This window comes from Pteropus alecto, unplaced genomic scaffold (assembly GCF_000325575.1).
Source record: "Pteropus alecto unplaced genomic scaffold, ASM32557v1 scaffold269, whole genome shotgun sequence".
Classification (NCBI taxonomy): domain Eukaryota; kingdom Metazoa; phylum Chordata; class Mammalia; order Chiroptera; family Pteropodidae; genus Pteropus; species Pteropus alecto.
Genome location: NW_006443566.1, coordinates 2319976 through 2341390, shown reverse-complemented (window position 1 = coordinate 2341390; position 21415 = coordinate 2319976). Strand labels below are relative to the sequence as shown.

At 44.6% G+C, this 21415-nt stretch overlaps 1 protein-coding gene across 1 annotated transcript in view; it reads right to left on the bottom strand.

The window, feature by feature from the left end:
• Positions 1-257: 257 nt before the first annotated feature.
• SVIL (supervillin) overlaps positions 258-21415 on the bottom strand; it is a 202954-nt gene continuing 181796 nt past the window's right edge. Inside the window, exons 27-38 of the mRNA XM_025041258.1 lie at positions 20370-20545; positions 17519-17663; positions 16867-17143; positions 13117-13268; positions 10664-10769; positions 9775-9982; positions 8089-8222; positions 6234-6389; positions 4476-4619; positions 2851-2975; positions 764-919; positions 258-665 (exon numbers count right to left, since the gene is read on the bottom strand). Coding sequence (XP_024897026.1) covers positions 579-665; positions 764-919; positions 2851-2975; positions 4476-4619; positions 6234-6389; positions 8089-8222; positions 9775-9982; positions 10664-10769; positions 13117-13268; positions 16867-17143; positions 17519-17663; positions 20370-20545 — 1866 coding nt within the window. The 3' untranslated portion in view covers positions 258-578. The remainder of the gene's footprint in view (positions 666-763; positions 920-2850; positions 2976-4475; positions 4620-6233; positions 6390-8088; positions 8223-9774; positions 9983-10663; positions 10770-13116; positions 13269-16866; positions 17144-17518; positions 17664-20369; positions 20546-21415) is intronic.

The following is a 21415-nucleotide window of genomic DNA, read 5'->3' as shown; positions in this document are numbered from 1 at the left end:
AGACCTAATGCTGTAGGAGACGTTTCTGAACACGTGTGAAGATACGTATCAGTGGCAGAGCTAATTCCATAGAAGCAACTCCAACTACTTTTTAATATTATTTTGACACCAAAAAAAAAAAAATCTTAAAAGTGAATGAATACATATTGCTTTGTTAAATACATATTTGATTTATATGGTGTTTATATAAATATATATATATTTTAGAATCCACAAACTATCAAAAAAACACTTTATAAAGAGAATTGCTTAAAAAAAAAAAGGCAACGCTTAGCTGGAACAGGAGGGCAGCGCTGTAGCAGCGGCTGAGGACCCGCTGCTAAGTGCACCTACGGGTATTTTTATGACCATCACCTGCTGCATCGTGGAAAGAGAGTTTCTGAAGAGTTCTCTTAAACATTTACAAAATACACAACTCCGGGACAAGCAGTAGAGCTCATAACTTCAGGTTTTGAATATTCTGATTAAAAAATATTTTTAAAAAGACCGGTCCAAAAAATATCCATTTTCCTGGTCCATTGGTATTGAAAGTGGTAACAGAGGTTCTGCCAGTATCGGTTCCGCCAGCATCTCTCGGCTCAAAACAGACCTTTTGCTTTCTTCAGGTTCACCTGCTTCCAGGCCGGAAGTGCACTGTATTCCTCTCTCGTCATGTCTAGTGCAAACTGGAAGAATAGAGAGAAATGCCCAGGGGCTGAATAAAAGGACTCCTGCACCAGCCCAGGTGTGGCTTAATTGCTATCACACCTGGAGAGACACTTACCTCGAAGTCTTCATCGGTGAGATAAATCTCAAGCTTTAGAGGGTCAACGCCCTCGGGCAGTGGCCTGGCTAGCAGATCAGCCAGAGGATAAATGGTTTTACAGAGCTTGGCTAACACGTCTTCCACAAGGGTGATCTGATTCGAAACTTCTGTGTCCTAGAGAAGAGAAGGGGGCGGAGAGGAGAACTCTGTGTGTCCCATGTCTGAACATGCTCTATCCTGTGCTGCAAACACACAACCCAGTCCGAGCCCCACCTGGCTCGGAGACCCTCGCTCTGGAAGAAGCAGGGCTCTGAAGTGGACCAGAATTGCCCAAAGCCCCTCAGTTCTCCTGACTGACTAGTTATCCCCTCACCCCACTATAAAGTTTAAACGAATCCTTAGGGCGGCCTCAAAAAAAGGCTTAGGGAATATCACATGAGTGAATTATGGCATATGATCATTAAATACGAAGTCTAAACACCAGAGCATTCGAATAATGAAATTTGTGTAAAAATATTTTAAAATACTTAACCATAAGAGGGATTGCACTACTCCCTTTCCCCCACAGACTCGTTACTTAATCCATAATAGAAAAAGAAGGTAAGAAAATGCATCTAGAATATTCTGGGGCTGAATCAAGATTTTTTTTTTAACCACTATATGCATTTAATCTGAACAGGTTATTCAGGTAAATTGTCTTCCTCTGTTAAAATTGGGATCCCAGGTTGGCTGCCCCGCTTTTGGGTGGGAGGAATAAGTGGCTAACAGCGCAGCAATACACAGACTAGCAATCAAGAGGTGGTTTTCAAGCGAGTCTGAGACTGGGAACAAGCTACCTCATGCTTCTGTGCCTTGGCTCCTTCGCTGGTAAAATGGGGCTAGTAATAAGGTGAATCTTAATGAAGTGTTGTGAAGATTAAAGGAGAAAATCAATATAAAGCGCTTGGAGCCATGCCTGGCACACAGCAAGCTCTCAGTGAATGTTAATTATTATTACAACTTATCGGTGTGGGAAGCCCAACTGTCTATTCACTGGCCGGAAGCCCACCCGCGGGCCTGCAGAAAAATGGCCCTGATTTATGTCCTTGAACTTAGACTGCAATGACAGTGCTCGTATTCCCCAGAGCTTGGAAGTTTCCTGGATCACATATTCATCGTGAACAGAGCCCTCCCACGGTGTTCGTGTTGGTCAGCAGGCTGCCTTAGCCCCTGTGAAGATCAAGTCCATTCTGCTGCAGGGAGAGGATAGGACCAGCAGTGATGCCTGTATTATGAAATGGGCTCCCTCCGTTGTTAAGCAGCGGGGAACTTTTATTTGTTTAAACTTATTCAGACCTCCTATGAAATACACTCTTGTCATCCTCTCCCTCCCCGCCGGAAAGCAGCTCTCCCACACAGTAAGAAAAGCAAAACGGAACAAACCTATTTTCCACCCAACCAAAAATACCCTTCAAATGCTATTGCTGGCAATGTAAAAAACTTATAAATTAAAAAATTCTACATAGCTGTAGGAAGCTTCCTTTTTTTTCTGTGCAGTTGGAAATGATAACATTCTGGTTTGTAATTTTTTTTTGGCAATAGAGATTCTGATAAATGTCTCATGTGGCAATACCAGGTGGTCTCATAAAAGACAATATTAATGAGATAGTGAGCAGTTCCTTATCAACAGTGACTCACAATACAGTCGTTCAGTCAGTTATCTGCACATGTTAATTCATCGCGGAGTTATTTTGTGTCTCTTCTAATACAAGGTCAACATCTGAAACATGAGCATTTTGTTGTGCCTTACGTGGACCTTGAGAAGCAACAGATTTTTAGCTAACAATAAGAGACAGTGGCTTTTATTTATGGATATTTTCAAAGTAATTAAATTCATCTTTGCTTTTAAGATTTTTAACCTGAGTAGCACGTGTAGAAAATTACCAAAATACTTCAATTGGTTTCTCCTTGGGCTTTTCCTCTTTCTAAGCTAATTCTGTGTAGACTTGTTAACATGTTGTAAATGTTCTCACTTTGAAAATGCAATCGGATGCTTCTCCCCAAGGTCAAGTCCACCCACGATCCCGAAGGCGCGGAGCCACCTTCGCAGGGACGGGGGTGCTCACCATCTCTGTGATCTCGGCAATGTCCTCTCTGTGCTCCCAACTGGGAAACATATTGGTGAACGTCAGGGGCTCCAGACCAGCGTGGATCAGGTAAGATTTGGGGGGCGGCTTCTTGATATTTTTCCCTGTGGTCAACATAAAATGCAAGTGTCAGTTCACCCAGGGTGGGCCCAGAGACCCCAAACTTTCTTTGTTTGGATCTCTTGACTTTATGTTTAAAACAGAAGTTATGGGTAGTTCATAACAACACACGGATGATGTTTATACAACATGTTAATTTTATGCATACGACAATGCATAAAATTGCATGTAATCAACCTGACTCTACTTCCTGAACATAACAAAATGCTTCTAGGTCCTTGGATGGGAGAGAGCCTCTCTCTGTGGCTGCTGGGCGGGACACTTTCTTCCTCCCTGCACTCACCTGTAGAAATATTCCTCTGACTTCCTAACTCGGGGTTAAGGTCAATGTGAATTAAACAGCTAATTAAAGCATTTTATAAGCCACTTTAGCGTAAACATTTGGTGGGAAGTTTAATTAGTTACTTATTACTAAAGAGCTTTTTAAGAAGGGAATCCATCGTACACTTGGTGACACTAATCAAGCGAACCTTAAAAATTCAGATAATAAATTACTGGCATTTTCATTTTATATAGAAGACCACAAATTTTAAGAGGACAATACAGTAAAAACCCATGAATTGATTACAGATCTTTCTTTTTAGCTATCACACAAAAATAATAATAAATGGAGACAAGGTTGCCATTGGCTTTCCAGCCTGTGTGGGGAGCTTCCTACTCCCGGTGTGAGGCTGCGTGCAGTGTGGATGGTGTGCGGGTGGAGGCCGACGTGTCCCACAGTGTGATTAATGCTGAGTGCAAAAGGGTTTTAAGCAGTCCGGGGCATTCCACAGTATACACGACCCTTGGACAACCTGGGAGGCGGGGGCGGATTAAGGGCACCGATACCCCACGCAGTCAGAAATGCATATATCACTTTTAACGTTCCCCAAATTTAGCTGTCCCTTGGTATCTGCAGGGGATTGGTTCCAGGACCACTTGCAGAGACCAAAATTCATGGATGCTCAAGTCCCCTATATAAAATGGTGTCGAGCAATGCACACAGCCAGCCTCAGCATCTGCAGACTCCTAACCGCACATCGAGAATACTGGTTTCGATTTGCACTTAGTTGAATCTGTGGATGTGAAACCTGTGGATGTGGAGGGCCAGAGTTTTTCAATTTTTATTGAAAAAATCTGTGCATAAGTGGACCCACGCAGTTGAAACCCGTGTTGTTCAAGGGTCAAGTGTAGAGCATTTAACCTGTAGGGTAACGAGTCAGATGGATTCACAATATAAAAGAGAAAAATGAAATCTCATTCATGTTGGCAGCTGAGAATATTCTAATTTCAAAATAAATAAGCCTCAAAAGTGAAAGGGACAAACTATTGGTTTCGTCGCTGTCTGGTAGGCTTTATCAAGGCTGGCCGGCACACGCAGAAAGGGACTCTGACCTAGTCTGCAGAAAACCAGCTGGGCACCAGCCTCTGGGCGGACGCTGGCCGCTGTGCTCAGGGTCTCCTGGCCTGCCCGTCGCCCCGGCCCCCTGCCCGGGGACACTCACCTCTGCAGTACTGGAGCACGGTCTCCATGGCGCTCTTTCGGTCAGAGGCCCAGCGCATGCGGGCAGAACCGGTGATCTTGTTTTCGATGGGCCACCAGCCTTGCCAGAGGTACACCTCATGGTGATTGTCAACAAGGAAAAGTGCTGTGAGGGCGAGGACAGACCAGGCAATCAGGGGCTTTGGACGCTTCTTTTTTTTCCCAAACCTAACAGATGCCTTCCCCCCGCCGGCCCCTTTGTCAGCGGGAGAATCCCCTTGGCAGTTAAATTCACGGGCAAAGGGAGGGTCTTCATAACACCTCAGCCCTCTGAACAGTGACTCAGGACAGACCGCTAGGCAGAAAGCGGTGGCGTCGGTGAGGCAGGCCTCTTCCCCTCCCTCACCTCGTATATCCTCCAGTTCCTTCTCCCTTCGCCCCTCCCTCCTCCACCGCAGGCCTGCCACAGGCCCTCTGGGACACTGGCACTGGCAGGGTGCTGAGAGTGGAAGGAAGAACACACGTGCCACTCGAGGCATCGTTAGCAGCGCTCATCTCTAAAGAGCATCTGAAAAGCTGCGGAGCCCATTGCACTTGCCCTGCACGTCACTGAAGTTCACGCCCATGTATGGCTGCCTTGCAGGTAATATAAGTCCGTGGCTGTTAGAGAGAAATGGACCTTAGACATCAAGTGTTCCAACTTATTCTCTCCATCGAAGTCTGCCTGGCTCTACTTGCTGTGGCAAAGGGGATCTCACTTGTGAGCTCAGCTCACCCTGAGTCCTTTCCTAGCACACCGTTTAGGATTCTGTGAAAGCCACACACTTGAAAAGCCAGAGGAGGTAGATAACCCATCCTGAGTCAAAGGATGAAGAGGGGCGGGTAGCAGCCCCCTATGTAAGACACCTGGCTGATGTTTCCCACCGTATGACATGTGCGGCAGTCAAGTTTTTGAGGTGGTGACCTGGGCAGCCAGCGGCGGCTGAGATTCCTGGCTGTGGCTCCAGGCTTTTATAATGGGGGAGGGGAGCAGCCATGAGTGCAGGGACCGCTGACCTCAGGCTTGCCTGTGGCGGGGCAGGGGTGGTGTCTACACAGCCCAGTCTCCAGTGACTGCCCCAGCAGAAGCAGAGCACAGAGGCTCTGTCTTGAGGTGGTGGCCAAGTGGAAACAGACCTAACCTTGGGGTTGAAAGACACGGGTGCGAGCCATGGCTCTGCTGAGCAGCCTCGGCACGGCAGACACTGTTCTATGCCTAACTCAGCAGATACGCCCAACTTCCTGCTCCTTGGCCATGTGACAGAGCTCTGGCCAAAGGGGTGTAGGCAGAAGTCTGCTGGGGGCTTCGGGAAAAGCTTTTGCTTTATCCGATAAAAGGGAGCGATGTGGCCATTCCTGCCCTTTCTTCTACCCCCTTTTTTTCTGTCTTGAACAAAAGCGTGGATGGCGGGAGCAGGGGCAGACAGCTGGGGACCATGAAGCAAGACTTAGGGAAGGCTGGGAGAGCCGCACACACCAGGCCTGACACCGCTGTGCCCATACTATTCTTAACTGGTATGTTCGGGTGAGTTAAGTAACCGAGCCTCAGTTTCTTACAATAGGTGTTTGATGTCACTTTCCTTTTGGGGTAGATGTGGGGATTAAAAGAGATAACATAAAAAAAAATAGTTCTGACAGTGCCCTGGACAAATAAAAACTGCCTAATAAATGCAGAATGAAAATAAAAAGGCTTTTCGGAACGTACGTCTTCTGCATGACTACTGCCCTCTGAGGGCCGTACCTGGCTGCGGGGCACTATACAGATCTTCCTGCAGGAAGGGCATGGAATTGACCACAGAGGGTTCTCGGGCAGGATACATGAATTCTGTGGCCAAGAAATCTCCAGAGCAACTGCTGAGGATGAACAGGCGGGGTGTGAAGTTAAAGTTCCCAGGATCTTGGAAAGAAAAGAGAACAAAGCTAAAGAGAAAATATTCACCAAAGTAAACTTCAGATAGATTGGAGAATTCACGTAAAACACAAAATAATCAAAGAATTAGTATTAAAATACGTAGGGTTTATATGAGCTTGGAGGTGGGGAAGGCCTTTTAAATCATAATTGCAAAAGAAGCCATCGAAGGGGAAGGGATTTATGCATTGACAACATAAAAATGAAAAATTACATTGCAAAAAAATAAATAAGCCAACAAACAAAATCAAAAGGTAAATAACAAAATGAGAAATAAGGAAACTCGTTAATATCCTTAGCATATAAACAAAAATTGCAAAAAGCACAAATAAAACATTCGCCAAAGTAGAAATACAAATGGCTGAAAAATACGTATAAAAAGTGCTTAATGGTACTTCTAATTTAAGATATTGAGTTAAAACAGTGCCTAGACAGCATTTTTCCTCATCAATTTCAGCAAAGATGAAAAAGGTAATGTACCGAGTCCATGACTGTGCTGGGAAATGTACACTTTTGTATATTGCTGGAGAGAATGCACCTTGGTGCAAATGTTCTTTGACACACTCGTTGATATGGAATATAAGACTTTTATTAGTTGAACACAGCAGATCCATATCTAGATCATTATTTTAAAAATTATTCACAACTGTATCATTATAAAAAAAGAAACTGGAAACAACTCAGCTCTCCAACTTTAAGAGAGGTTAAGTAGCAAATGTCCTATATTATAGAATAGTCATGGAAATTGTTCGTAATAAATTAAAGGGAAAAACTAAGGTACAAAACAATACGTATAATGCTATCCAAATTTTATTTTTTTTAAAAAAAGGTATGTATGTATAACAGAGAAATGTTAATTTTGGTTATCTTTGAGATGTGATTACAAGTGACTTATCTTCTTTAACTTCTCTGTCTTTCAAACATTCTCCATCACTAATATACATTATTAAAAAAAAACTATACACAAGTTTATAAAAATTGAGAGGCAGTACAATGGCGTGCTTACGAGTACACACCGCTGTTGTCCAACCTTGGCCAAGATAATTAACTTCGCTGTGCCTCAGTTTCCTCATCGGTAAAAATGGTAGAGTGTTGAATTGTGAGAATTAAAAGAGTTAATGTCTGTCAGGTGCCTAGTGCCTGCATCATCCTAACTGCTTAATAATTGCTAGCTTTTCTTCTTATGTTAATCTGCATTTAAGTTGATCTGTATGTATTTTGTCTTTTGTGCATTTAAACACAAAACTGATCTACTGTCCAATTTAAACTCTACTTCTCTGCACCCCGGGTGCTGGCGCAACTGAAATCATCTTGTTTCAAAGGTTCACATTGTGTCATTGTTCGTCTGATTCCCTGGAATTTTCTTCTCTTTTTCCTTTTTCTTCAAGTCATACCTACCTCCAGCTCCCTGTAAATGTCACATTTTCATGGATCTGGGTGTGATTTTTCCTGGCAGAAGTAATGTTTTTCTTTTTAAACGCTCAGCCTTTTTCACCTGTACCTCTTCGTGACACACACAATTTTTATTTGGCATTGTGATCAGGCAGACATATTACTTAGCCTCACTGGGTTGCAGGCCTGTGAGGACCTCGCTTGGGTTTAATTCATTGTCTGTTGTCCACAGTAGGTGCTCAATACCTACATGTCGAATACATTAGTGATCAGAGGCTGTGGAATGTGGTATTACCTTGAAGCATGCAGTCGTAGGCTTTCCTGTCTCTCCTTCCTAATGCATCCCAGAATCCCAGAGGCTCAGAGCCTTCGTCACACTCGTGTATTGTCACTTTGCTGCTGCTATGAAGTCCTGCTTCCAGGGGGCATCTGCATAGAGACCAATAGTTTTTTTTTTTAAGCTTTGGAAGTTTTGGCAGCACAAAATTATTCAAGACCAAGTCTAAAGATGAGTTCAGCATCTCTTTTTTATTTTTGAACTGAAATAATTCTTACTAATGAATAAAAACATGCTCTGTAGCTTATGAGTGTGTAGAGGTTGGCTTGGCCCTTAGAGAGGAACGTGCAATTACATATAAGATGCAATGAACATGATGTCCACTTATGGATATAACATACACATTTGCTGTTCCTGGTCCTCTCTTGCTGGAACATCAGGTTCATGGGAACAAAGACTTGGTTTGCTCACTGGCCAGTCCCTAGTCCCTCAATCTGTGCTTGGCACCAACTGGGCACTCAATTTTCATTGAATGAATGAGGGAATGTGTTCCTCATGGATTTGTTTTCTCTTAGGGGTCCAAGCAAAAACTCCGATAGGCCGCAAGTGCCTTCAGATACCTCCTGGAACGTCATTTATCACCCTTCCCCACTCGCTGGCCCTCAGAATGGTGTTTTGAGATGAAACATCTTGCTTCGCAGCCATCTGCTTGTTGAAAGGCTGCTTGCCTCCCTCCTTCTCCCTGCCCTCCCCAGGTGGCACTAGGCTTTAGGGGGATCCTGAGCGAAGCAGGCCACACTGACCCGTCTTGGTGCCCAGACAATGGATTTTGCCTACTTGTACTTTGGGGGTACCAGGAAACTCTTCATTTTTATTGTACAGATGTTACCAAGGTCCCCCCCAAGTCTCGGCCTGAGAAATGCTGGGCATCTCCTGGATGAGGGGGGACACTGAGACCTTTTTTTGCTACTTGCAATGCCCATTTTGCACAGGCTGCTAGAAAGTGCAGTGTCCTGGCAGCAGCCCACCTCTAGACAGGTGACTGTCCTTTACAGCCCACCCCTGGGTCCTCGCTTAATGCTGCAGCATAGTGTACTCTCCCCGCGTGCCTGCCTGAGAGAGGAGCAAACCCCACACCTGTGTGCTGGGCCTGAGACGTGCCCCAGGGGCCTGACGACTCACTGTCTGGTGCTGCCTTTGAGAATGCAGAAATACAGTCACTCTCTAAAGAGGGGGCATCTTATAGTCTGGCACAGCTGGTGGTAGCCCAAACTCCTCATTAGCTAAATGGAGTTAAAAAAAAAAAACATTCCACTATCTGACAAAATTAACACTCTGACCTGCTAAGAGATATCTGAAATTTGCTCTCTTTAAGTAGCAAAGGACTTACAAAGAAATCACAGCTACAAAGAAACTGAAATACTTGCTGGGGTCCTGTCCCTTGCCCGTCACTCTGCCTGTTATTGAGGCAGGTACATCCTCAGAGAGTGGACGAAGCCCTCACGTTGGAGGTTTTGGTTGAGATGTGCATCAGATATACTTGGGATGTCAGAGGTCCTTGACAACGGTCATAACTACCTTGTCGAGTCACTGTCAGAACACATAGGTACATCCACTGAGACTGCTGGGAACCCTTCCCATCACCTTCTGCATGTCCCATGGGAAGCCCCGGCCAGAAGGAGCTGTCACACACATAATACTCACTGTTCTTTGATTTTATTTGCTGCCGTCCTTCCAACCTCTTTTGTGTGGGCCTGGGCTTTGCATCCGTGCCACAGGTAGATGAGGGCTTTATTTACATTGAGGACAACCATGGATGTCCTGGACCTCAAACTGCTACAGTGACAGGCCACTTCCAGCAAATTTCCTTCCATGGGCACCTCTCCCCGCACACAGTACAGCCTCCACTCACCTGCAGGGGGCACCAGCGGCACAGGGTTAGCCTGGCGGTGTGCTTGACAAAGGAAAACTGCCTAAAAAATGCAAAGGGTAAGGCAGACCTGCCCTTCTGGGTCCCTGCTCAGTGGTCAACAGCAAACACCACCCTGTGACTTAAGGGAAGGTGGAGGCTGAGGTCACGCTGTGGCTGAAGTCAGCGGCTGTCTCACTGCCAACCCAGAGGACAAATCTTTTTAGAGCTTGAAGCAGGTTGCCAAAAGTTCGTGATGCAGATAAACCATTTTTACAAAATTTATAAATGCCTAGGTAAGTCATATAAAGGCTCTAAAGCTAAGGTTTTTTTTTTTTGGATGCTGGCCAATAAAAGTCTCATAATTTATAATAGGAGATCCACTGATTTTTTTTTTTTCCTCCTAAAAAGAGACAGAGTCACTGGGAAGATTCCATTTAAGGTGAAGTAATCTTCCAGCCTCCATCCAGCATGCCACAGCTGGGTCCTGAGGTCCACTCCACAGGAGGGGAGAGCGTTATGAGCCTCTCATCAAGCTGATTCAGGAGGCAGACTCTAGGAGGCATTCGGTGGTAAAGCCATGCTCCGCTACATGAAGAGAGAAGTACTTTAAACCCCCACGCCTATAAAAATACCTTCCAGGAGAGGGAAAAAAATCGAATTGCAACTGAAGAAGTGACTCACTTTGCGCATTTTCTTCCTCCTCTTCACGTCTCCCGGAGTGCACCACCATCCCCCCCTGGAAGCACTGCAGAAAACAGGGGGGCTCCTTTCCCTGGAGAACCTGGACCTTCCGATTTAAGCACATTCAAATAAGTATTATGTACCGGTTTTTCAAAGGCATAAAAATAAGACGCGCCTATCGCACAAAAATCGGAAAAACATCCAGAAGCACAGACAAAAGCCAGTGACGTTACTATTACCTAAAGATAACCACTATTAAAATTCTAACATAGAGCTTTCTTTTCAAAGTATTTTTCAGGTATATAGTTGTTTTTCAAACAAAAGCAGGATTGCTATTTTATGATGCTTTCTACCCTTATTTTCTTCACTTAACGTTTGTCTGTTATCGAATATTTTTTTAACGTGAATTTTGATAGATAAATGGTATTTCGTGGTATAGATATAACACAATTGATTTAAATGCATTATTAACAATATGTACTTCTCAGCAGTGAGGATGACTAACCACTGACTTAGTGATTCTGAGGGAAAGAACTGTCTCCTTCGCAACCTGAGTCTGGTCACAGAGACACGCGCCTACCAACCTCAGCCTCCCCTCGCCTGTCAACACCTGCGTTCTCTTCCATCAGGTGTTAGCTGCATCATAATAATGTTAGGGTTGGGGTTCGGTTAATTCACTCTCCCTTTGGCAAGACATTTTCCCTTGAAGAGGAAATTGTTGTTGGAGGCTGCAAGTCCAGGAACACTGATGGTAGGAGGCATTTCTCACCAGGAGTTAACTTATCAATCTCAGGGCTCATTTAGCATAATTAAGTGCTGTTTTGTGGCAGTGCTTTATATGCCTAGTGATTTTCCATCTGTTGGATTAATAAAAAAAAATGAAATGCTCCAACTAGAGAGATGAAGCCTTAAAACTCTAAGGATGATTTTGAGGGTATGATTAAAACATAGTCATTGATGGCTTTTACGAAAAAAGGCAGTTGAAATTACCTACTATTACAAATAAGTGAAAATTCAATGGTCATTAACAACTACTTGTAAAATATAGTCCACAGTAGAAGATGATTGTTTCTTAGGAATCCAGAAGGAAGAGTGAGTATTATTCTATTTCTGGAGAAAATTCCTTTGTTCTCTCCTTTCCTGCTGTTGTTAACTATTCACCCACCGTAGGAAAAATATCTGCACATAGTGTCATATTTCCCCAAAACCCAGAGTCGGCTCTTTATTACTGGCACTGAAGGGTGGAACCTGAGGCCCAGATAATCCAAACGCTAGAAAGAACGTTTACAAAACCTTGGATGGGGGCAGTAGTGTCTGCCTGCCATTATTCAGGCCCTGGGGTTATACCGGTGACTAAGACCAGGACAGAATGGTCTCTTTAGTGTTTGTAGGGGAAAGACAGGTAATAAATAAGTAAACAGAATGGCTATGTAGTTTCATGCAGTGGGAGGTGCTATGAAAAAATAATGCATAGTGAAGGGGCAGGGAATGACGGGAGAATGGGGGAGGGATTTGGATAAAATAGGGAGGCGACACTGAAACATAAACCCAAATCATGAGGTGGGGAGTTACATACAAATCTGGGGGAAGTGTGCCAGACAGGGAGACAGCGCAAAGGCCCCGGGTGGGCGGAATGAGGTGTGTCTGAGGAACAGCAAGAAGGCTGGAGGAACCGGGGGCTGGTGCGAGACCAGGGGAGGTTGGAGATGTATACGGGGCCGACCATGAAGGTGCTGGGAGACCACTGGGAGGCCACTTAGATTGTAGGTCAAGTGTGACAGAGAGCAAGGGAGTGACGTGATCTGACGTGTTCTAGAAAAATCCCTCAGGCTGCTCTGAGGAATGCAGATGACGGGAATACTAATTTTTACACGAATCTCTGATATTTCCTTAGACTAGAATTGTGTAAGCGGAATAACTGAGGAAAGTTTATGAATATTTTAAGGTTCCCGAGCCAAAACTGTTTCTCAGGGTGGCTGTTTCAAGTTCTACCTCCAACAGAAGCACAAGAAGTTCCTCGTGTGACTGCGTCCTAGACAGCCTGGGTCCGTCTGCCTTAGAGCATCTCTACCAAGTTTAGAAGTGGAAAATAGCATCTCTTTGTTTTATTTATAATTCTTTGATGATTAGTTAAGTGGGACCTTTTAAAAAACACTCATTGGCCCCTTGTCCTTATTTTGCAGATTTACTATTTGCAGATACAATATTTTATTTCAGATCATATTTACTTAAGATACAATATTTTATTTAAGATCTTCCAGGCCAACCTGTGGGGAGATGAAAGATGAGACGCAGCCTGAAGTCTGGAGAAGCCGGACAAGGACTAAAAAAGTATGTTGGGCGAGTTGTCTTTGTTCACTAAAACTGGGTCCTTAGGGGACCTGGCTACACATCCCAGAGCTCCTGAAGGGACATCTTTCTCACTTCCGGTGCAGCAGCTTTCCAGGACCTACCTGGGCACCCCTTTCTTCATCCAGCTCTACGGTCATCAGAGCCGACGTGCCCTTCTCACTCACAGTCGACTGCCGGCCTTGCCAGAAGAAGTAGACACACTTCTCTTTGCCAGCCACCCTTATGGAATGCTCTCCCTTCTGTCGACTTCCCACTGCAAACACACAACATAGCAGAGGGCCAGGTGAGTGCCCAATAAGCCAAAAGAAGAGCAAGTACACGGCTCACTTACTCTTTGTAAGGACAAACAGTAAGGAAATAGCTTTTGGGCAATGGGCTGAGGAGAAATCATTTATCACTGGAGGGCAAGTCAATCACACTGCAGGAGAAGAGAAAAACCACCTTTCTTCTAGCTAACTGATCCTGAGACCTGGAGAAAAGTGATCTGAAGGGCTCTCTTGATACCCTAGGAAAAACACCTATTATCCTAGAGGAAGATGCGGACACTCCAAGTGATCGCCAGAGCAGGACTTGTGGCTTTCAAAGACGCAAACGCATTTTCCGTATTACACCATTCTTGGGCAAAAGATTAGCTGGTGGACAAAAGATATTGAAAACAGCAGCTGGGCCAGCTTTAGGCACAAAGGAAAAATATTTAGTCTGTTAAAACTATTCCAGTTGGGGAAAAAAAAACACAACACTTTGAAGTCTCCAGGTTCTGTCAGACATGGAAGAGACGAATTGCTGACATATCATTTTCATAAAAATAATCTGGGACTTAAATAATATCTGTCACCAGGGCTGTAGCCAGGATTAGTAAGTGCTGGTTATCCTTACTGTCTGATACCTGGCAGGCATTCGATACATGTCAGCAGCCCACGGAAGGCAGGTCTCGCTGACGAGCTGTCACGGAAAGTTAACTGGTCGAGTTGTCATTTTAGACAGTATTTCAGACCACAAAGTCACTACCTATAGGAATAGATCTCACTCCAGAATCCCCTCATTCATTCATTCATTTAGCAAATATTTATTGAGTATCTACTATGTGCCAGCAACTCTTTAGGATACTGGGACTACAGTGATGAGCAAAACAGAAGAGAAGAGAAAAATGAGAAGAGAAAAACCACCTTTCTTCCAGCTAACCGATCCCGAGACCTGGAGAAAAGTGCCTCGAAGGGCCATCTTGATGCCCTAGGAAATACACCTGCAGCACCCGAGGAGGTGATTAGGACAAGACGCTGACCCACCAAGGCCTCTGGTCTCTCTTCTGTGGGGCCCAGGGAGCTGGCCTCGCTGCGTGCCTGTGTGGACTGGCCAGTGTCCACCAAGGGGATGATCGTCCTGCCTTGGCTGCTGATTTCTGCTGAGCCTGTCCCAAAAGAATGTCCCAAGCTCCAAGTTCAGTCCTGTTTGCAGGTGCAGCCCTTGTGGGGTATGAGTGATGAGGAGCAGGACTAGCCGTCACCAAGGGGCCAGTGCTTCTGTGGGGATCTCGGTGTGACTGCAAGTGACATTGGCCTACGCTTTCCTGCTCCCAGAGGGATGGTCTGGAATCTGAATGCTCCCCACTATAACTTAATTCTCTGCAGCTGGACTTCTTCTAAATTATAACTTTGCTCATAAAGGTACTGCTGGGTCCGGCTGTGAGATGAACACATTATTGATTGGGAAGAAATGCAGAAAGTATTTACCTGGCCCGAATCCTTGTTTCCCAGGCGCCTCCAAATAAAGAGTCTATGAAGGTCTCAAATCTTAGATTTATTTTTAAATTAATTCATTTTAATATTATTCGTTCATTCATTCACTTGCTATTACTTCTTTTTTATAACAGCTAAAGTAAGGAAGTGACTCAATTTCACACTGAGGAGCCCGTCGGTCTCCTTTTGTAAAATATGCAATTCCCTTTCTGTATTTCAAGAACAAGAACTCTGTTTGCCTTTAAAGGTTGTTCCTTAAAGTTCCCTCTTCTAGAACCCCAAAAGTTACTAGATTTTCTCCCCACTAAATTCCCTCTTATTGTCTTTATGGCCAATCAGCAGCACAGATTAATGCTGAGTTTGCCAACTCTGTGTCACATCAGGGAGCCTGCATCTATGACAGTCACTCACAGGAATTGCTTTTATTTTGGGTAGATCCGTGTTATCTCATCTTCCAGTTAAAGACAGCAATTATGCTGTTGCAGCTGAGAACGTCAATGACATTATCTCCTGCACCTAACACGTGAACACGTGGTAGGCAGGCGCTGCACATCATACATACCGGACTATAATATTCTGTGAGCTGGGTGTTATTATCTTTATTTTCCAGGAGAGACAACCAAGGCTCAGAGAGGTTAAGTAACTCTACCCAACTTGCCAACCTGGCATGTAAAGCTTGAGAGAAGATTCAGACCCAGGCCATATGGCCCCAGGACCTGTGATCTTTCCTGCAAGCACAGGGCCTCTTATGAAAGGGAAAGGGGTTTTAGTGTCTACTGTGCTCTCTCCTAGCTGTGACTTCAGTGGGTTACTTGATCTTGGTGCTCTGTTCCTTATCTGAGAAATGAGCATAAGAACTCATCCCATGGACCGTCCGTGAGGCATTCAAATAGAGGCTGTAGTAAAGCCCCCACTGTGTGCCTTGTGGGCTATGTGGACCTCTAGGCCTGCAGCCCGCCTCTGGGCACAACCCTGCACAGTCCCCCTGCCCTGCCTGGCGATGCCATCCATTGGACACCCAGGTCTTGCTCTGCGGGGCTTTTCCCACTGCGGGCAGGTGCCGTCTCAGAAAATCGAGCTCTCCTGCTGCAGCATGAAGTAGTTACCTCTCCTCATACTTGCCTCCCTGTCATTTATACCACAGGCTTCTTGAAGGTGGGGTTTGCAATGTTTACCTGCTTCCCCTAAAAGTCTCTAACACACAGAGTAGGTGCTCAGTAAATGCTGTCGGTTCATTAAAAGACTTATTTTTGATAAATCAGAAAATAATTTCAATGGTACGAAATCTGCAGGTGTTTGATTAGCAAATCAGTGCCTCGCTGAGGCCCAGGGACCAGGAAGGCGAGGGGGCTGCAAGGAGGTGAATCAACAATTTTGGAGCTGGATTTGGAAATCAGAGTTGTGACATAAACTCTCAAATCAGTAGGATGATAAACACTAGGTGTCATGTGGATAATGGCTACGTGACAAAGAAAAGGGATTCTCTCCCCAAAGTTTACTTGCTGTCCTCCCTCATTGCTTCTGGTGCTAAGCGTATCATTGTTTTTCTGTAAAGAGTATTTCACTGGCAGGAACCATGAGTTTGACTATGTATTTACTCTACCAGATCCACAAAGCACTGCTAGGTTCTCGGCCTCTCAGGAAATAGCTTCTTTCATTTTTAATAATTTTTCGTGCATGTCTTTGCTATTACAATACTGTTACTATACCATCTGGTTTCAGTTCTAAGTCATACAGATATGCTTTACTTAAGGACTCCTATTTAAGCAGCCTCCAGCCACATGACAAATATTCTCTAGAGGCAAATCATCGCTTTCCTAGAAAACTGCTGGGGACAGGGCAGAGGAGGGAGTGAAGGTTGTAGAAAAATCTTAACATGCAAGTTTAACCTCTACAAGGAAACACCACAGATGTTGGCAGTGCTGGGTGGTTAGGAATTTGTCTATAGGTTGACTAAGTTGTTCTCAAAGTGAACGACTAGGTTGCATACTGCACCCACGCACCAGGGTGAGACGCGGCACGCAGGGAGTCGGGCGCCAGCAGCGCTGCAGTCCCCAGCCTCGGAGCCGGGGCTGGGCCCGCTTCAGTTTGCAGAAAACGTTAAGTGTCACTAACCTGCGGTGCTCACCATGTACTTCCACTTTACCACGTAGGCGTCCCCTTCGTGGAACTGCCCGATGCTCTGTTTGGGGAGCCTGCTGTAGTCAAATTCTAGGATGTGCCAGACATCCACGGAGACGCTGGCGATCTCAAACTGCCTCCTGTCGCCCCCTTCCACCAGGCCGTAGCCCCGGCCCACGTTCACCCCGTCCAGCACGGTGCCGGCCACCGTCTGGGGCACGGGCACCATGCGGGTTACATCGTATGGCTTGACTTCAGCCCTAGACTCTTCCTAGAAAGGAACAGAGAAAACATCTGTTCAGCCGCCTGTTTGTCCAGCCTTTTCCTCTCACGCTCATGCTGTCTCACTGCTAACGAGACAGCGTAAGAGTGTGTGGCTTTCACACTCTGTCTCAGGGTGTTGAAATGCACTTGGGAAAGGCTGCATTTAGGGGAAAGGCTAGGGGAGGCCTGAATACTCACCCTACCATTGTGAATGGGATGCCCATAAATCCAAAGGTGCAAATAGGGCTATTTTCACTCTCGGAGTTGGAATATAATTGGAAACCAGATTGCTAGCAAACCCTGGGGAGGCTTTCCGCTTCCAGGCCTCTCTCGTTGGGACTGAAATCGGCCCTGAAGTCTGAGGCCTGGCTACCCCGAGTACCTTCTGCTGAGCAAGGTCTCCCGCGTTCTTCTCATTAGGTCTCTTCAGTTCGGTCCAATCGAGAAATTTCTCTTTGAACAAGATAGTCTCATTGTGTTCCGTAAGTCGCCCAAATATTGCCCAGTCAGGCCGCCCCTGTCCTTTTCTGCAGGTGGGTGGGATGGGGGAGCAGACAGGAAGAGAACCAAGATTAAGCCATGCTAAAACGAAGGAAAGGGACCTAAAACAAACGCACGTGGTTATTGAAAAAAAAAAAAAGAATACTTAAGTACTATAGAGAATGAATGGTTTATTTTACTAAATAAGTGACATTTTATTATTTTAGCGCGAAGCCTTGAGAGGTTTTGTATCCCTGGAGTTGATGAGTCAGAATGCAATGCGAACTATATCAGGACTGGACTTTTCTTGCATTCTAGTGGATTCTCATATTTCAGATAGCCTGGGGGTGGTGCACTAGACCGTGAGCTGGGGGAGGCAGAAGTCACATGCATTTGTTCCCCACCTCTTTCACGCTGCCCACAGGCACCTGCGGGTGCTCACCAAGTTTCTGTCAAGTTCACGAACAGATGGGAGTTTCCCCTGAGCTCTCTGCTATTTCAAGCCATGTTACAACCATGTTCTCCACTCTATTCTCCTCTCTTATTAAACTGAACATACTTCATACATCATAAAGTGAATGTTTGCATACTTATTTCTAGGCCACTGGACTCGGCAGTAGGTAGGGGCAGCACAAGGACACCAGGAAGGAAGCGACACAGCCTAACCTGGAGGTCTGCTACTGCCTCGGGACCTCAGAACCCGAAACTGTGCTTGGAATAAAAGGTAACTTAGAAAAAGGTACAGGCATACCTCGGAGATATCGCAGACCACCGCAATAAAGCAGTGTCGCAATAAAGCGAGTTGTAATCTTTTTGCTGGTGGAGGGTCTTGCCTTCAATGTGTAAGAAACGCAACAGCTGTTAAGTGCAATAAAACCAGGTGTGCCTGTGCAGCCGAGAAAGTACACGCTGCGGAGGGTCCAGCCCTGAGAAGAATATGTGGGCATTTCTCATCCTTCCAAACGCACCCTTGGCTGTGAACTGGGCCGGGGATGCGTACATCCCTTCAGACCAATGAGCACGGCCACTGCACCTGCTGTGGCCCCTAACCCATCACTTCCTATTTTGGCCCAGACTGCAGTTTCTGACATCACGGTTGAGGCACATCACAGAGGCTGCCTGTTTCAAAACAGACTGAAATGATACAGCCACCTTATGCTCCTACGGGACGTAAGGAGCCAGGTATCAGCAGCTATGGAAAATGCAGGACTCCCCTTGAAGGGCTGTGGTTTTTCCCAGAGAATGTCTGAACGGCTGTCTTTTATACAAACGCGACTCTGCAGATCTGCTAAGACGTCTATAAAAGGGCACTTGGTTTCAGCTTCAGAAATGTAGCTTTTAAGTTGTGAAGTTGCACAAACACGAGAGGGAGCAGGTGGCAGGGTGAGGGTGTGAAGGGAGCGGGAGCAGGCGAGCTTCTCTCTCCATCCTGACTTACGTGTTTGAACTGGGCTAAGTCATCTCATGTCAGTGGTTTCAGGCTTCTTAAGGAGGGCTGGATGCTAACATTGGCTGTACCTTAAAATCTCTGGGGTTCCTTTAAAACATACTGACACATAAGCACCACCCCCAGGAACTGAAAACACCTCTCCGAGGCTGGGCCTGGCACGTGCATTTTTTTAAAGCTCCGAGGCTGATTTTGATCTGGCGAGTGTTGAAAACCAGGGGGTTAGGTGAGCCCTCCTCTACTTTCAGATCTATGATTATGTCACTGCTAACTCTGAATTGTCTAGCATATGGATTTTAGGCTTCAGCATTTTTTTCTTTTACTACACCAAATAATATATTCTCTTTAGCCTCAGCTTTCGTCTGTAAAACTCTAGTTGTTACTGTACTCATTTCGGGTTAAATGTGTACTTGTTTAAAAGGGATTTAAAAACATTTTACCTACATTGGCAGAATTTTTAATTGTTTCTATAGTGCTAATAATAAAATCAATAATTTGATTTTAAAACAGGAAGCTAGGTAGGAAAGTTGAAATTTGTACACTTGTTCAATGGACACCATTACAATGCAGTTGTGTGATACCTAATATTCTATGCTATTTGGTGGCACATCTATTTCTAACCTATTATATGGCACACGTAATTAAAAACACTTCTTTTTTTCCGGTAGTTAAAAAAAATCCCTTTGCATATAAGAATTATTTTTCTTATGATCATATTTCTTAGAGTTTGTGGATATCTTGCTAACGTGCCCAAATTACTTTAAAAAGTCCAGTACACTGTAGAAAATATTAAAATTACAATCGTTATATCCACAGCATATCCTCTCCCCCTTCTTCCAACTAAAGGCATAAACATCATCTACTGGCAAATAAACAGTAAAGCCTGGAATTCAATGGCTATGCTGGGAAAGTGTGAAATTAGAAAAAAAAAAATGTATTGCTTTTGTACCTTCAGATCAATGGCTAAATTCCAGACCCTGGGAAGTTTTCAGATCAGCATGCATTTGGTTTAAACAGTTGCTATTCATTTGTCACAAGAGCACCTGGAATGCCACAGGTGAGAACAATTTGTTCACTTCAAGAAATAAAAGATAACACATTTTCCAGAAGAATACAGCATCCATATTTCTGTATTAGTTAGGTAAAAGCTAAAGAAATGTTCTTTTTGTGAATATTCACAGTACTGCATTGCAGTCATTTATAAAAACAAAAATCTATGAAGAGTGACATTAGACAACCGTGATAAGAACTGAGGCCCCTGAGGGAATCTGCTCACTTTACAATGCCATCAAGATCACAGGAGTACCTGGGAATAAGTGGATTGCATTCTCCAGGATCCAGAGGGTTAATGTCACAATTCTCATAGTCAAAGGTTCCATTCCATAAGTGCTTTGCCAGCTGAAATGCTATTTTCCGTTGCGCTAATGTAACTTCTTTTCCATGCCACACGTAAACTTCACTACCAAAATCAAACACCAGTACCTGGGAGAATGGCACAGAAGAATTTTTTAACTTCAAGGACAAGCTCCCACTGAATCGAGTCCCTACTGATAGTGAGTCAAACGGGTGACGATAGAAATCCAGATGCAGCAATCAATACAAACGCTAAAAGATCACAAGATGTGACCAGCTGGCACTGCAGAGCCAGCCTTTGTCCCGTGGGTGGGATTTCTATCTCCTTGTCCTAAATGCCCAAGCTAATGTTCCCTCCTCTGAACTCTCAAACCACCTAAAACTTCTGATTCATACACACGTTAAGATGTCTTCCTACCTTTCTTTCTCTCTCTCTCCTCTCCTCACTCCTTTTCTCCCTCCTTCTCTCCCTACGTCCTCTGTTCACTCATTCACTTAGCACATACGGGCCGCTTGTACATGCCAGGGACAGATGACTCAGTATTGTCATCTCTCCTCTAGACGACTCTAAGGCTCTCGAGGGCAAAGACCATACCATACTCATGTTTACAGTAGTGCGTACTGTTTGCTGAATGAATACATGAATGTAATGCTGTTTCTTATTTCCATGCCTACAGTTTATTCTACTCTTTCTTCCTAGAATAATTTCTCCATTTCCAGTAATTAAAGTTCTACTTAACTTTAAACAAAGCTTGAATTCACTTTCTCTTAAAAATTATTCCTGGGTATTTCTTTTCCTGTGAATTTTTCCATTTAGATGTCCATCTATATCATATAATCAATCTAACTTCAGATTACATTCTTTCTAACATTCTTCTATTCAATGAAATCTTGTGTCTTTTTGTTTTTTTTCCCCCTCAATACTTAGAATACTTAACAGTACTGGAAATGTATGTATTTAATAAATACTGGCATGAGAGAAAAAACCTAACATCACCT